General features: G+C 43.5%; 1 protein-coding gene across 2 annotated transcripts in view; it reads right to left on the reverse strand.

Annotated features, from left to right (window-relative positions):
* The window catches only part of stau2 (staufen double-stranded RNA binding protein 2), a 119278-nt gene extending 102747 nt beyond the window's left edge, over positions 1–16531 (reverse strand). Inside the window, exons 1-5 of one of the 2 annotated variants that reach the window (XM_015955282.3) lie at positions 16448–16531; positions 10280–10487; positions 7112–7242; positions 6871–7030; positions 5108–5243 (exon numbers count right to left, since the gene is read on the reverse strand). In XM_015955282.3, the coding sequence (XP_015810768.1) occupies positions 5108–5243; positions 6871–7030; positions 7112–7242; positions 10280–10478 (626 nt within the window). In that variant the 5' untranslated portion in view covers positions 10479–10487; positions 16448–16531. Of the gene's footprint in view, positions 1–5107; positions 5261–6869; positions 7031–7111; positions 7243–10279; positions 10488–16447 lie in introns of both variants that reach the window. The other variant, XM_070553205.1, reaches the window with a different exon arrangement.
* Positions 16532–16881: the final 350 nt, after the last annotated feature.

Below are 16881 nucleotides of genomic sequence, written 5' to 3' on the forward strand. Positions count from 1 at the left end.
CACTGTAGCCGCAGCTGCCCTGGGTGCACTGACGAAAACAAGGCTGCCGAGCACCGCGCCACCGGTCCATCTGACGACCACCAGTAAGCAAGGTGGGTTAAAGCTGCTTTGGCAAATCTACAGAACAAGCCATGTTTTGAACGAAAACACGGGCACAGAACACTCAACCCTCCACTCCCATATTTTCCCTGTGATGCTTCTGCCAGAACCAGAAACCCACAATGCCGGGGGTAGTACTAAACATCAGTCGACGTTTTCTACGTCCAAACGTCTTGTTTTCTGTGACTTCGAATGGTGTTTTTCTTTTTGAAACTCTGGCAGTTTGTCCGAAGGCTGAAGTGGCAGCAGCCAGCTGGTCCTCTTTCTCTGATATTACTGAGCCGCAAACCTCACACACCAGTGGTGTTCTGTTGCTAAATACATGAGTGCATAATGAATGAAGAGCCCAGGGAAGTGCGGAAGTGCGTCGGTTTGGTGGGACCAACAATCAGATGGTTCAACGGTTATTTTTTGGTCCAAAAAGATGTTATTGGCGGAGGTTTTAAGACAATTTATTTACAGAATGCTTTTCGCAGAAATAAGGTGTAAAGTTTCCTGATGGAGACACTGAGATCTATTCAAGTTGTCGAATTTCTGAGAGTCTGAGTCACTTGAATTAAGTTTAATGATCAATTTCCAATTTAAAAAAAATTATTAAATATTCTTTATTGGTTCTTTTGAAGCTGAACTTGAATCCTGATCCTGAAAAAAAAGATATCATAGCAGAATTTTTTTTTCAAACTGGGGCAAAATGTCAGCTCTTCTAGATACAAAATTCCCCACAACACTGTTTCGGACAGAGAAAGCATTAACGGACAGCTCCGTATCTCATTATCTCAGGAGGAAATGTCACAGAGCAAAGTTACCTCCAGTCATTCGTCCTACTGTTCCTCTGCCTGACACAATCTTACCGTCATAATCAAATGAGAGCTGGGAGGAGGTGGGCGGCTTTTCGCTGCATGGCTTTGGTAAACCGGGAAAGTCCGATCCAAGTTTTAACTCTGACAGAATGCAGGCGCCCCCGGCCCCTGAGGTCAGAGCAGCAGGAGGAGAGCTGGGAGCGCTGTGGATAAACTGGAGGAGCCCCGTATGACTCACTGGAATCAGGTGTTCCAATGATAACACAGGAGTTGGGGGAATGTAGACGAAAATGGTTGACGTCATCAGATTTCTTGATAACACAAATATGTCCCTGATTTAGGTTTTCGCTGCAGCCCTTGTAGCAGACTGAAAAAAAAAAGCTCCATTGTTTGCCAAGGATAGACAATAAGACGGACTCTGGCATGACAACTGAGACGGATCGCTGATTTAAACATGGACTTGAGTGGTAAAGAATTATGTTCAGGTCCTTCACCATAAATAAGATTCATTAAGACGCTGATTAATGCACGTTTCATATAATTGCAGTATTTCCTCTACAGGGCACTTTCTGAATGAATCAATACTGGTCTTGGTGGTCATTAGAGCACTGATGGATCAGAGCCAGCCTGCCCTCTTAATGGGAGGATTTTCCATCAACATGACTCTGGATTACTCTTATTCATCATAATAGGTAAGGACATGGGTATGTGGAAACCTTCGCTTCCCTGCAGCATCGTTTAGGTGACGGATTGTGAAGACAGGCTGCCACTCTGCTACGCAGTTACTCATCGCTCCGTGAGAATTCATATTCTAAAGGTCTCTCTTTCATTAATCCAGCACTCATCTACACTTAAAGAGGAAGGCCTCGTGAAAACATAAATGACCTTGGAGTAATAGATGTCTTTTCAGTTTGAGACACACATCCTCCATCCCCTGTCTGTCTCTCTGCCTTCCAAATAAAGTGATAAAAGAAAAGAAAACAGACAAATAAGTTCCTGATGTCCCTGCCTCTTCTTAGAAACGTATCACTGTGACGCATGACATCGACAGATAAACGCTGGCAGACATGTTTTCCTCCAATCCCCAAAGACGTTCATCTTCCTCTGCATTTGTTCCTGTGTGGATCAAACCGTAAAAAGATGGGAGCCCACTTTGTCTGGTCCTTGTTTTATAATAAGTTTAACACATTTGGCACCGCAACACCTCAGCAGAGGGAAAATGAAAGAGCTAAAGTTAAAAGAAATGGTAAAACTGGCAGCTAGATGTTGACGTGTTTGGAGAGACTTCTTAAATGGAGAGACACTGCCACCTAGAGGGGTTCAAAACTAAATTATAGCCCCCAAAGTTAGGGTCACAAATTGAATATTACAACTATACTGGATAGTGGTGCAACATTTAACCCAAGATGCCTATCCAATGCACAATTCTAAATAATAAACAAACAATTCAAAGTGCAGTATATGGCACGGCAGTGACACCCTCTTTTAAACAGGCTGTATATAAAAATAAGGCATGACTTCTTCCTTTAAACTAGGAGAGTGGATGAAACAAATTCAAGTGCAATTAAGGCCTGGCACCTTCTTTTAAACCTGAAGACTGAACGAACTAGCCCTTGTGCAGATCATCAAAAAAAATCTAGAAGTAAAATAAAGCAGATGTGAGCTTACAGTTTCTAATTCTTTTTGAGGAAAATAAGGGTGTCTACGCCGTCTGGGGAGAGCATGGACCTCTTTGCAGTCACTATGTCTCCTGCTGTTGAGAAAACCCTCTCGCTGGGCACTGAAGTAGCAGGCACAGCATGAGGGTTTTGCCATCATGGCAATGTGAGGGTATTTACCCTCATTGATTTTCCACCATTCCAGTGGATCACCATCCACGGAATGCCCCTTGCTGCCTGGTGGGAAGTCACCTCCTCTTTGATGGTGTCTGTAACCGTCTTAGTTACATCCTTGTCTGTAAAGATCTCACCGAAAAGCTCCTCCATGGTCGACTTTTTCTGGGGAGATGTGACCATCTTATTCAGCACAATTCCCTTCTGGGATGCTAAATTTATTGTATGTGCAAAGCACCCTAGTTGTGGGCCCAGTCCTGCCTCATTTACGGCATTTGTCTGATTTTTAGCATTATCTGTTGTGACTGGGATATTTGTATTGGGCCTCTCCGGCTTCCACTCTGCCACTGCTACCGTACCGGTACCGTAGCGGCGACTGTAGATTGCGATCGACGTAATGAGCACCCCTGCCGTAGCCTGTTTGCAGATTTGCTAGGGTAGCTTTTAAGTACCCCAAGAGTTTAAATTTACATTCAAACATTGAAATTTTGAAAGTTTGACACAAAGCTTCAGTATATATAATGATTACAGAAGGGATGAACCGAAATGAAAATCTTTGGCCGAAACACCGAAAGAAATGATCATGTCAATAATTAGAACCACTGCTTTTATGGCTACGAAGTTTACTAACCTCACTAAAATCAAAGCATTGATATAAGTCAGTTACAAAACCATGAAAATGTTCATTTAGCACTGACATAAAGCACAATATCAATTAAAACTCAAAATTAAATGTTCACTTGACCCCACTCCTGTACATTAAATAATAATAAATTATAAATTATAATTATAAAAGAACAGGCTTATAAAATGAACCCTTTAAGCGTCAAAGTTGTAATAATGCGTTTAACGAGCCACAGCTGCAAATATAATCCCTCATGAAGTTATTAACAGTGTTGTGCCCAAACACGTTCATTGAACGATCGTTCGTCAATTCGTTTGTTTATTTCGTGAGCGTGAACTGAACTTGTTCGTATTTTGCCTGACGAACGTAAAAGTGAGTGCAATTGTCCTGGCGTGCGTGAACGGGTTTATGAACACGTTCTTCCGCCGTTCTAGCTCCAGAACTCCACTGAGCTTTTCCGGAGCTATAGCAAAAACATCCCGTTAACCATGGAGTTTATAAAAAGTAGAACCCGCAAATGCTGTGTGCAGGGGTCAAAGTTCATTCAGAAAAATTGAAAAGGGGCTTAACTGAAAGATTATACATTTTTGAATGTATTGCACTTTGAGTTTGCTACCTCAGCCTGCTTCCTAAGATAGTTTAATAATTTCCCATTTAAAAAACTGTTGAAATAAGGTTTTCCTCATGTTGTTGAGAATCTACTGTAGGGTAAAAACTGCAGCTGGGTATGAGTGTGGACTGAACGGGTGCCAACTAATGGAAAATGATTTCATAAGTTATATATATATATATATATATATATATATATATATATACACATCCATCCATTGTCTGAACCCGCTTTGTCCATTGGTCGCTGGGGGGCGGGGGTGGGTGGGTGGGTGGGTGGGGGGGGGGGGGGGGGGGGGCTGATGCCTATCTCCAGCGGTCAATGGGCAATCAGGCGGGGTACACCCTGGACAGAGAGCCAGTCCATCGCAATATGTATAGAAAAAAGAACTATGAACTAGTTTGTTTTTGGAAAAGTGAACTTCGTTCAATTTTTTTAAAATTATGAACTAAGAAACGAACTAACTTGTTTTAAAATGTATGAACTGAACCTTGAACTAGTTCGTTTTTTTAAACGAACTTTCCCAACACTGATTATTAATTTACACCAGAAGGTAGTGGAGATGTGTAACTTCAATCTGAGCTACACTTTGGGCATCCATCCATCCATTCATCTATTGTCTGAACCTGCTTAGTCCATGTAGGGTCGCGGCGGGGCTGGTGCCTATCTCCAGCGGTCAATGGTCATTAGGCGGGGTACACCCTGACAGAGAGCCAATCCATCGCAGGGCAACACAGAGACACACAGGACAAACAATCACACACACACTCACACCTAAGCACAATTTAGACAGACCAATTAACCTAACAGTCATGTTTTTGGACTGTGGGAGGAAGCCGGAGTACCCGGAGGGAACCCACGCATGCACAGGGAGAACGTGCAAACTCCATGCAGAAAGATCCCAGTCTGGGAAGCGAACCCAGGACCTTCTTACTGCAAGGCAACAGCTCTAACCACTGCGCCATTGCGCAGCCACTTTTGGGCATTCCTATAGAAATTTTCAGAGTTTATAGTTTGAAAACTCCGAAAACTCACTTTTGGGTCATTTTGGGCCGAATATTTCCAGTGCATCCCTAGATTTTAATGAATTAAATTAAAACAGAAGAGGCAGCTGTTGAAGTTAAGTAATTGGAGCTCCCACCTTTGGTTTATCATCCCTCTGAAGTTGTAATTAGCTCTGTAGTTGGGCATGGGCTTAGGATCCAAAGGCCGGTATATAGCAGGCTCCCCTCTCTTCATGGCTAGGCCGTTCAGCTCCACTGTGGGTGTTATACTGCCTGTGTCAATGAGGATGCATAAGGAAGGAAAAAGAGAGAAAAATGTAAATGTCATGTTAAAAAGTTACACTGGGAAAAAATAATCCACAAGATTTATTAAAAGCTGGAATGTCGTAATAAGCACATCACTGACGATTCAGTCTCTTCTTCCTCAGTGCTCAACTTCAGGACAATAAGGAGCAATGTAAAAAAGGAAAGTGTGCCTTGTGTTTTTGTGCCATAGTTCTATAAATACATGACCTCAACAATATACCCTTACCCAACAGCAAAGTCCTGCTGCTGTTGCACAGCTGTTTGACAGAAAGTCTAATGGATTTCTCACTCTGACAAAAAGACCTGTTCAAAGCACTTTAAAGTCCTACAGCTGCTTGCATGCATTAACAGGGAAGTGAACAATATGTGTTGCTTTTATCGTTAGGGATGCTCCGAGCCAATCGCGTAGTTCAAATGATCGGAATCGGGTGAAAAAGACAGGAATTAACCTTACAAAAACAACAAAAACTGAATTCGTCCTGAGATCAAGAACAGAATAACAATGGCTTGGTTTTAATTTCAACAATTTCCTCTGTATCAATATTTTTTGTTTCTTGGACTAAAACATCGTAACGTCACGGGGATTTTGACACCATAACTTTTATAGCTAGCAGCCTAATGCAGAACTAACCCCTTCTTTCCACCGGAGCCGTCAGCAGCACGTTACTGCAGCAGCGCGTCATAGCTGCTGATAGGAACCGCTGTGGTCAACAGAACCTTTTCCACCGGAGCCGTCAGCAGCGCGAGTCGGCCGCGTCTCAGGAGCAGCATGTCGCGGCCTTTACGCGCCGGTTCTATTTTCTACGGGCGACGCCTCTGGAACAGGTCAAGTTAGACATTTTTGGGGAAGGAAAGACAGGAAATCGGACGCGGAAACGGAGCGAAGCTCCCGAGATTTTCAGAATAAAGAAACGTACTGCCTTCCGGTTGCTTTATTTTAAAAAAAAGTTACTAACTGTGCGGCCCCGTGAGAAGTTATCACCTAGCTAGCGGCCTCCTTTGTTTTTCAGGTCCGTATTGGCGATTATAAAACGGACAGAACATAAAACACAAACCTTTTGGAGCCATGTTGTAATTTTCTCCTGCTTGTTGTTGTGTTTACTGACGAAGTCACTCGTGTGACTTCGTGCTCTGTCGGTGACAGCTGCTCCCCTGCTGCTTCGCGTCTCGTGGGAAGGGCCAAGCAGCAGCAGACGCGAGCAAGACGTGCTGCTGCAGTAACGTGCTGCTGACGGCTCCCGTGGAAAGAAAGGGTAACATGTCGCCTCAGGAGAGCGAAAGTGTCTTCAGTCTGGACGCAGCGTAACAGACACTTGCAATGAGTGCATGCTGGGTATTTAACGTGATGGGAAAGGTAGAGCTGCTATGAATCAGATTTGTCACCTTCAAAATAAACTACTTTCTCTTTCGCCTTTTCCCCTTCAGGCGTAGGCGCCACAGCAACTCACCCGTCTCCATTAGTCCTAGTTCACTGAAAGATACTCTAATAAAAAGATGGAAATTGCCGACGGACAGTAAAACATCAGGGTTCAGCCTTCTGGGGCCGCGCTGCCGCACGGCACCATTTGGGACTGAATTATGGCGGTTGCAGTACCTGGGTTGCTGTTGACGTCTGCTTTAGGGGAGCGTGGCGCTGGCCTGGGAAGGACGCTCTCGCTCAGCGCTTTGGCAGCAGTAGAGTGCTGGGCCTTTTTAATGCTGGTGCCCTCTGCCTCCCACACCTGCTCCCCAAGAGTCAACTGCACAGTGAAGATCTGAAACAATCACACAAGGCATCACCTGACAGCAACATTATCTGCTTAGCCACACGTAGGACATCACATCAGCTGTAATACCTTAGCGTGTGCGGGGCCTCGTTCGTTGAGGAGCTTGTATTGAGGCTGGATCCTGTTGAAACGGGCTAACTCATTCACCAAGCACATTGGAGTTTTCTCTTTAGGGTTTGCCATGTTCTCCTGGGGCGAGCCTTGGACAGAGTGACACAGAGTTTAACAAACACGTATTTTAACCAGCTATTGGTGTAAATATGTGTTGCATCCTAACAATGATGGAAATATGGCTGATAGGGGAGGGAATCTTCTAGACTAGAAATCTACACAAACCATAGCAGAAGCAAAAGATGTTGTCCTGCAAGTTGGTCTAGCCATACTCCATTGTATTCTTGGCAGACTTACCATTGGCTTGGCTAAATTTAGGCCTGGCCAGTCACAGCGCTCTTTGTTTGTAGGGAGATGTTGGGCGGGCTCAGAACCAGTACGGCATTTTTTAAATACATATATGATGGCGACAGAGCGAAACAACAAAGATGGCATTGACGCGGCTTTAGCATCAAATTTGGACGATTTAGACTTGAGCTTTTCTTTGAGACAAAGCAGAGGGAGGTACTTCTTCTACTTTGATGGTGTTTGGCCAACACATTCTCACACCCAAGGCGTCAAAATATAACACGTGTGATCAAGCCTCAATATATGACAATTCGGGACGCCCCAGCATGTCAGGAAACGACGATCAGGGACAAACAGCTGATGCAGCGTCCCATAGCGTCGGTATCCGACGCCGGTGGTGAGACAGACATTAGAACTACTTAACTTTCCCCTCACCCCAATCCTAACCTTAAGGTCACAGTTTATGGACCTTAAGGTTAGGATTGGGGTGAAGGGAAGGTTAAATAGTTGAATAATCCAATCCAATCCAATTTTATTTATAAAGCGCATTCACAAGGCATTACAACCAAACAAGGCGCTGTACACTAAAAATGTTGGTTAATTAAACAGGCGTTATATAAACATGTCGAACACAGATAAAAGATAAAAAGGAAATACAAGAAAATTCCCAAAAATAACAGCTAAAAATCATTAAGACACAGGGTGAAGTAAAAATAGGAAAAAAAAAACCATTTTACAAAGAACCTCAATAATACGGAAGTCGATAATTGTGGAGTCAGTTTTTAATCAATGCAGATGTCAGTGAGGTTCATAATTATGTGGTATAAGCTAGGTTGAAGTAGTGAGTTTTCAGGCGTGATTTAAAAATGCTAGCTGTTGGTGCTAGCCTCACTAGCAGTGGTAATGCGTTCCACAGCTTCGGTGCACAGACAGAGAAAGCCCTTTCTCCACGGCTTTTTAAACGTGCATTGGGAACAGCTAGGAGGAGCTTATCTTCAGACCTGAGAGCACGCGGCGGGTTGTAGTAATGGACAAGTTCACACAGATATGGAGGAGCTTGATGGTTCAAGGATTTGTAAGTGAGAAGCATAATTTTGAAGTTTATCCTGAACTGCACGGGCAACCAGTGGAGAGATTTCAGAATTGGAGAAATGTGTTGTCTTCTGTCAGCTCCAGTCAGCAACCTAGCTGCTGAATTCTGGACCAGCTGAAGTCTAGAGAGAGCTGCTTTACTGATGCCATATAAGGCCGGGGACACACCGGCTGCGGAAGCGCCGCGAAAATGGGGTCACCTTCATTCGGCGCCCTTGTTGAGCTATTCTATAGACCACATGGGCCGCCGAAGCGCCGCAAATCGCCTCGCGCCGGCGCGTGCCGGCGCGCCGGCGCCCCAGCCCGCGCCATGCAGCGATCATTTCGGCGTCGGCTCTATTTTTTTCGCGAGCCGCGGGTGAATCGCGTCAATTCTGGCAGGAAGTCAAACCTAGACATAAGAGGCAGGCCGGTAAAGTTAACAAAATAAAGCATTTCAAAATAAAATTCCGCAATAGTCAAATGTGTTCGTAATCAGACACTGCAGAAAAACCACACACACACATACACACACATCGAACTTGTGTGCGTGTGTGACCACGTGAAGGGGGGAGTGGTTTTGGGTGTCTTTTCACCGGAGCAAACAGGACAGAGAGGCAGAAGGTCTGAGGCAAGCAGTTAAGATGGATGACTTTAAATTAATTATGGAAGTTGAGAAACACAAGGAGCTGTACGACCCCCGAAAAACACGATTATTTACGTCCCATTTAGGAAGAAACTGCTAGGATACAGCTGCAGAACTGGAGCGGGTTCCAAGAGATTCAACTGGCAGAAACAACTCATACCATAGGTTCACACACACACACACACACACACACACACACACACACACACACACACACACACACATGCGCACACACACACACACACACGCGCGCGCGCGCGCACACACGTAGAGGAAAAGAGCTGAGAAAAGGCAGAGAGGAAATTGAGGACACCAAGTGTTTCAAAAGAAAAACTACAGCTGAGCCGAGGCGCGCCTCGACTGGGGCGCGTCTGATTTGAACTGAGGAGCGGCGAGCAGCGGCCGAATTTCGTGAGCGATTCGCTTCTCGGCGCTTCGCGGCGCTTCCGCGGCCGGTGTGTCCCCGGCGTAAGCAGGAGTTGGAGTAATCCAGCATTGAGGTGATAAAAGTGTGGACCACCGATTTCAGAAGACGTACACTCAGGATGTGCTTTAGTTTTGAGATGCGTCTTAGTTGGTAAAAACATGATTTAACTGTGTTATTGACCTGGGCATCCATCTTCAGAGCCTGGTCCATTTTTACTCCAAGGTTGGAGATTACAGAGGATACATTAGGTGAGAGATAGTTGAGGTCAGGTTGTTGAGTTGCCGTGATACTGTTAGGACTGAAAACGATTAAGTCAGTTTTGGCGTCATTGAATAATGTCCGTGTGACCACGTGCGTCAAACAGTGACGCCAGCGGAGCCACGTGACCCAGCGTGTCCCTGATCGTCGTCTCCTGTCGCGCTGGGGCGTCCTGAGTCGTCATATATTGAGGCTTGGTCACACACGTCATATTTTGACGCCTTGGGTGTGAGAATTTGTTGGTTTGGCGGACTGCTCTGTTGACTGATATCCGTCGCTATGAATATGCTGTTCGTTGCTCTGGTCCTAGCGCTATCCAGTTGCGTCAAAGGGAACACACACACAAATAGATTGGTACCACATGTGCAAACAGCCAGATCACAAACACTTTAATGACACACGACATAAAATCTGGTGATCTCTGGTGATGTTCTACCTGGTGGTGAGGCAGACACAGGGGCGTCCCCATATCCGACTGCAGGAGCAGGACAGGCGGGTGTGGGGGCCGGGCCTGTGCCGTTGACAGAAGGCTGCAGACCCAGAGATCCTGAGCTGGCCATGGCAGTGGGTGAAACTCCAGGGGAGAGGCCAGGACCAGCCAGGGGTGCTGTGGTCTGTACTTTCACTTGAGCCATGCTCTATTCCTGTAACAAACAACAGTTATTAACACTTTTACTCTAGTTTGTTTGTTTGTATAACTCGTTTAATTTAACACAGTTTAGGAGTTCTGATTGCCATTTGAATGGATTCTGTGCATGGACAAATAAAGCCCAAACTGGGCTGTTCTCTGGCCTATCTTACATTCTGATCCACTCACAAACAATGAGCCTTTATGTGAAGGAGCTTTACTCATGTTACTGCAGCCAAAGACTCTGGACCAGAGGAGGCAGCCTGTGAAAGCAGCTTCGGTAAAACAATGGCTGTTTATTGACATTTTAGTTCTGATTAAGGAGCGACACATGAGACAAAAATAGGATTACTATTCTGTCACAGTCACCAATTAACTGTGTATTCACAAATTTGGTGGATAATCATTAAAACTCAAGAGCTCATTTACATAAACGATAACTGTTTTCTTAATTAGAGCTTACACGGCCTAATTGATTGTCTTTTTATGTCTGTTATTCCAAAATATCCATCTATCTAGGGGCAGCAGCTCAGGAGGTAGAGCGAGTTGTCCAGTAATCGGAAGGTTGCAGGTTCGTTCTCGGCTCTGACCAGAGAATGCTGCTGTTGTGTCCTTGGGCAAGACACTTAACCCGCCTTGCCTGCTGGTGGTGGTCAGAGGGACTGGTGGCGCCAGTGTTTGGCAGGCTTCACCCCCTGTTGATGCGTTCCAGGGCAGCTGTGGCTACATTGTAGCTCATCCCCAGCTGTAAGTGCCTTGGGGGTTGTAAAACCCTAAGAAGGCGCTACAAATACAGTTAGTAAGTTAGGTAATTAATTGCTGATAGTGTGCACCTGTACACATGTTCCAACTGTTTGGTAACATGAAGACTAGGGCTGCACAACATATCGCAAATGTATCATCATCGCGATCTCAGCATGCAGAATATGCGTATCGCAAAGAACAGGAAAAACTTCAATGGTCAGCTCAAATGTTTGCTACACACACATTTTTTCAATCAAATGGAAGCGTGAAATTTTTGGCAAATCAAATAAAGCCCCTCACCCATTTGGCCAATCCAGTGGGTTCTCACAAGTTAGATGCCCGCCCTCGAGGCGGACGACACTTAATCTGGATGGTTAGCAAACACCTGAGTTAGCTTCATTCTGCTCTTTCTGCTGATTCTGCTTTTCCTGAGATTCCTTTTCTTGTTCATTTTCTTTTTCCTCACATTTCTTGATCACAATTTCTGCTTCTGCCATTTTTTATAATTTTTGTCATTTTTTTATGCATTTGTTTAAATTTTTTTTTGTTCCTGAGTTAAGTTTTTATTTTTCGCAAGTCATATCGTCATCGCAATATTAATTACTATTATCGCAGGTTTCCCTAATATCATGCAGCCCTAATGAAGACCTAATCAACCAATCAGGTCAGTGCATTTGGACAACTAGAAATGGTGAAGACAACATGCTGAAGTTAAACTCAAGTATCAGAAAGGAGGTATAAGCTGAAGTTAAACTCAAGTATCAGAAAGGAGGTATAAGTGACTTTGAATGTGGTATGGTTGTTGGTGCTGGATGGATAGGTCTGAGTATTTCAGAAACTTTCTATATTCTGGGATTTGTACCCACAACCATTTCTATGGTTTACAGAGAATAAGTCAAAACCTAGCAAGTGGAAGTTGTGTGAATAAAAATGTCCTGCTGATGTCAGATGTCAAGAGAAGAATGGGCAGGGCTGTTGGTGGAGACAACAGCGATCCTATTAACCACTTGTTCCAACTAAAGGTCTGCAGAACAGCATCTCTGAACTACAGCGACAGAGGGCCACACCAGATGTCTCTGCTCTCAGCTAAGAAGAGTAAACAATTCACCAGAACTGGACCATAAATAAATGGGAAAAAAAAAACATAAGCTGATAAGCTACAACTTTCAGATGGTCGGGTCAGAATTTGGCATCAACAACATGAAAGCATGGATCCATCTTCCTGAGTCTGGTTTAAACACCACAGCCTACTTGAGTATTGCTGCTGACCTTTATGACCACAGTGGACCCATCTTCTGATGGACACTTCCAGCAGGACACTGCACCAGGTCACGAAGATCAGATCTTCTAAATAGGGCTGTAGCGAAGCCTCGACGACGTCGACGGCTCGATTCTAAAAATTTGTCGACGTCAGATCCGGAAGTCGACGCACCGCGCCCACTTGTTGCATCCCCTGGAGTTTGTAAATAGAGGAGGAATCTGTCTGTTTTTCCTCTAGTTCGCCCTCTTCTCCGCCTTCACTAACATCTCCACCAAATACAGAAGAACTGGAACAATGTCCGTCCGCTACTAAATTCCTTTCTTGTTTTGCCCGCCTTCGTCTCCCAGCAACGGACAACAACTTCCGGGGTCAGATGCGCTGCTTCGTCTCTACCTCAGATGTAGGAAATCACCGGGAGCGTTTCTCCCTTCATAAAGGAGCTTCTTTCAGACATTAGAAGAGCTGTTTTGGTGGTTTCAGTCTCTCCTCCGTGCTGGTCTGTTTGCTGCTGGGTGTTTTTGTTTTATTTAAACTTGGTAACTTGAACTTAACGTTGGTAAAGCTACTGTTAGCATCTTCGCTAACAGCTTCTTGCGTTGGGATAAGCTGTTACGTTTTGGTTTAGAGTTCATGTTTTTTGTGGTGCAGATCTCCCTTTTATTACATTTAGAGTGTTGTGGGTTTTCGATTTAGTTTAAAATATCACTTTGAGTTTGGTTTAACCACCCAGTTTAGAGTTTGGACTTTTGGAGATTCTTATTTTGGTCCAGAACCCAGTAATCTTTGCCCAGTGGGACATCCCAGGTTATTTGTACTTGTGTTTTAATTCCCCACAGACAGAATTAGTTTTATTATTCCCAACCTGTGGATGGAAAGATTTATGTTTTTTTGTTGTAAATAAACCTGATCATCATTTTAACTTTTAAATCCCACATTATTGTCCCTTCCTTTTTGCACACGAGCCAAACTCCCCAGGAAGGGTCGTAACACCACTCGCCTCACGCACATAAGTGACCAAAACAAAGCAGCATGGAGACACTCCATCTTCTACCACCTCTCAGGCAGCAGCCTGCACTCCCAAGTTCTACACGTCACCAGAACATAACCAACCACAACACAATAAAAGCAGTGTTTTACAAAATGGAAGGCCTGTAGTGTTTATTCTCTTACAGTAAGAATTTATCATTTTTTTGAGGAATTTATTTGAGATGTTCTGGTTTTTGTTAATTGTGCAATATAAAAATAATCATTAGATTAATTTTCTAAATAGTCATTAGAATAGTCGACTATTCGATAAAATAATCATCAGAATAATCGTTTTAAAAATAATCGTTTACCCCCAGCCCTACTTCTAAAACAGTTTTACAGAATTCAATCATGAGTTCACTGGACTGACCCCATCAGCCTTCACCGTCACTAGATCTCAGTCCACTCCAGCACCACTGGGGTGGGGTGGAATCAGACTCCCACCATAGATTACCTGCCAACAAATCTGCAGCAAATTCATGATACCATCATGTCAGTATGGACCAGGCCCTTGAGAGGGGTTTCCAAATATTTTGCTGGATCTCAGCAATGAGGAATAAAGGTGGTTCTGAAAGTAAAACGAGCCCAAACCCCTGTGGATGTATGTGGTATGATTGGTACCTGTTAGAAAAGTATGAATGAATAAAAATCGTGAAACCAGGGATAGACTGATATATTGAGTTAATATTTACCATTCTCTAACATATCAGCATCAGTAAGTCAGTCAATCTCCATTAAGCACTTTAAACTCACAAAGTCACCAAAATGCTTCTTCTGTACGTTAATTCTGTGTACCTTTTCAACTTCCATTTCTTGGTTTTTTTTAAACACGAAAAAGAAAAATTGTTATTTACCTGGTTTGTTAACGTTTCAGCTACTTCCTGTAGTCATCCTCAGAGCTGTGACGCTGTTGGTGATTAACGGAGAAGGAAGTGGCGCCACCAACAGCTCTGAGGATGGCTACAAGAAGGAGCTGAAACGTTAGCAAACTGACGACTAAAGTCGTCATTTGCATTTTTTTTTTACTGTGTGGGCGTCGGAATGAGCTCCCGCACCGTGAGAACAAACATCTCAGCTCTAAAGCCTGATCTTCATCCGCATATGTCACACGTCACGTGATCAGGAAGCAGAAAATACAAGTGTTAGGAGATCATTTTGGGCCGCTGCAGTAAAAAAAAAGTGAGGTGTGAACCAGAAAAGCTTCTGCCAATCACAATTCGACAACGGATTATGAAAGAACGGATAATGCTCGAAACGCATGGATTCTTCCTGATGTAAGAGGTGAGTCTCCTCTTTGTTTTGGTTGTTTTGGCGTTGACTTCACCATAGAGCGCAATGTTCTGTGACTCTTAAAAAACCACTGAAAACGCTGAAAAATGCTGGCAGCGAAGGGCTTTTCTGATCAGGAAGTGGCTGGAAGTTAATGAGTTACAAACGGGTAAATATCGGCATGAGATATGGGTCAGCCAATGTGGAGTTTTCCTCTCCACTGTCACTACATGCTTGCTTAGTATAGGGATTGCTGTAAAGTCTCTGACACAACAAGTCAATTACCCAAAGCAATCTGCTGGGTTTCCTTACATCGGATACTTTTAACTAATTGGCATTATTAACTGAACTCAATTGGAAAGATTGATTTGGTGCTATATAAATAAACTGAATTGATTCGTTTTAATAGTGGCATCGGATATACCTATGTAGTAGAGCCGATTTAGAGACAGGCACATCTGCAGGCAGCCCGGTACCGCTCCAGAATTTTATTGAAACAAGCATTCCTGATAAACATCTGCCTACAAATCCTTTAAAACAATATTGTTTACTGATATTTATTTTTATTTACCAATTTTATATTTAAAATTTAGTAATTGTTTTATTTGTTTAACTTTGTTTTTTTTTTTTTTTAACACTGACCAGTGCATAAAAATACCTGTTACATTTATTGTTTGAAGACTGATTTCAGATCAGAAATGTTGTGCATACTTCATTGTTATTAGTGACATTTTAACATGTAAATACAGTGAAAAAAGTCGATAGACACCGACCATGAAAATCATCCCCCCCCCCCAAAAAAAAAAAAAAAATCGGCAGCTATATAAGGGTATCAGTTATAGAAAAACCCACATCGGCTGATCTCAGTTTACAAGAATGCTGGGGGGCATTGTGTTATCATAACAAAGTTATGGGAAAGACCACAGGAACATTATTAATAGTATTTTTTCCTAATATAATTAGGACTCATTAGCTTCTAGAGCTAATAGTAACAAGTGTCCCCTGACATGGATGAGCTGGTGTCAGCAACAATTCAGATGAAAATTCATAACAAAAAGGGTTCAAACATGTCAGATTTCGCTTTCGCAAACCAGATCAAACGCATCATTAACCAAGACACATCCATCCACAGTAAGTGGACCACGGGCGTTTAGATTACAGGAGCTAGAATAAATTATGATAAGTGTCGCTGACTCACAAACAGAAACTGAGCCTTGTTTGGAGTCGCTGCTAGCTGAATGGAGAAGTAAAGGCTGGGTTTGCCTGACAGAGCCGCAGGTCTCCGTGCAGACCCCTCACATCACAGCTTCTAACCGTCCAGCTTAGCAAGGAAGCTAACGGTAACCACAGCACGGAAACCGCGTTTCCTCCGAATGTCAGCCTCTAAAAACACATTTACTAAACGGGCAAGCACGCGAATAGTCATGAATGTGTCACAGGACTCTCTCCGGGTGGATATATTTCATTTTGCCCCCCTCTGGTTGCGCTTGTTTAGCCGATTGAGGCTCATCATGGCTGCACGGCCGAGAGCACCTATCTCCCACTCTTGCTTTAGCATCTCCACACTACCCCGCTTTCAACAAAAGTCAGGGCAAATTCAGTCTATCCTAACCCTATATACGGACTGGTGAGCACCCGACTACAGCAGGACAAACATTTAAATGCATTTTTTTTACCTTTGTCCAGGGCCAGACCCCAGTTACACCTCCAACATTGGCAAACACTAAAGAGAACTGGATGGACAAGGGAACGTACCATGTAATTAGCACGGAATAAAACACTTCACGCGTTAACTTTAATTACATTTATTACTAATTGTAAAATTTTTGTTTATCAAATACGTTTAATTTGATCCTATGGATTAAAAACTGAAATATACAATGATAATGATAGATTCATTAGAATTAATGAACCGGACACCCCCGCCATGACAGAAATGGTTCAGTCAAGGTTTGCTCCCTTGCTGCTCCAAGTTAACGTTTCAATAAAAATCACGTTATATCCGATTCTGGACTTCCAGAGACAACATTGTAGATGCTTAAGATGATTTCTTGCTTCGATTAACCTGATTTGAATGAAATTAAGTAATTAATAGACTTGTGGTGGAGAT

Source organism: Nothobranchius furzeri, chromosome 7 (assembly GCF_043380555.1).
Source record: "Nothobranchius furzeri strain GRZ-AD chromosome 7, NfurGRZ-RIMD1, whole genome shotgun sequence".
Lineage (NCBI taxonomy): Eukaryota > Metazoa > Chordata > Actinopteri > Cyprinodontiformes > Nothobranchiidae > Nothobranchius > Nothobranchius furzeri.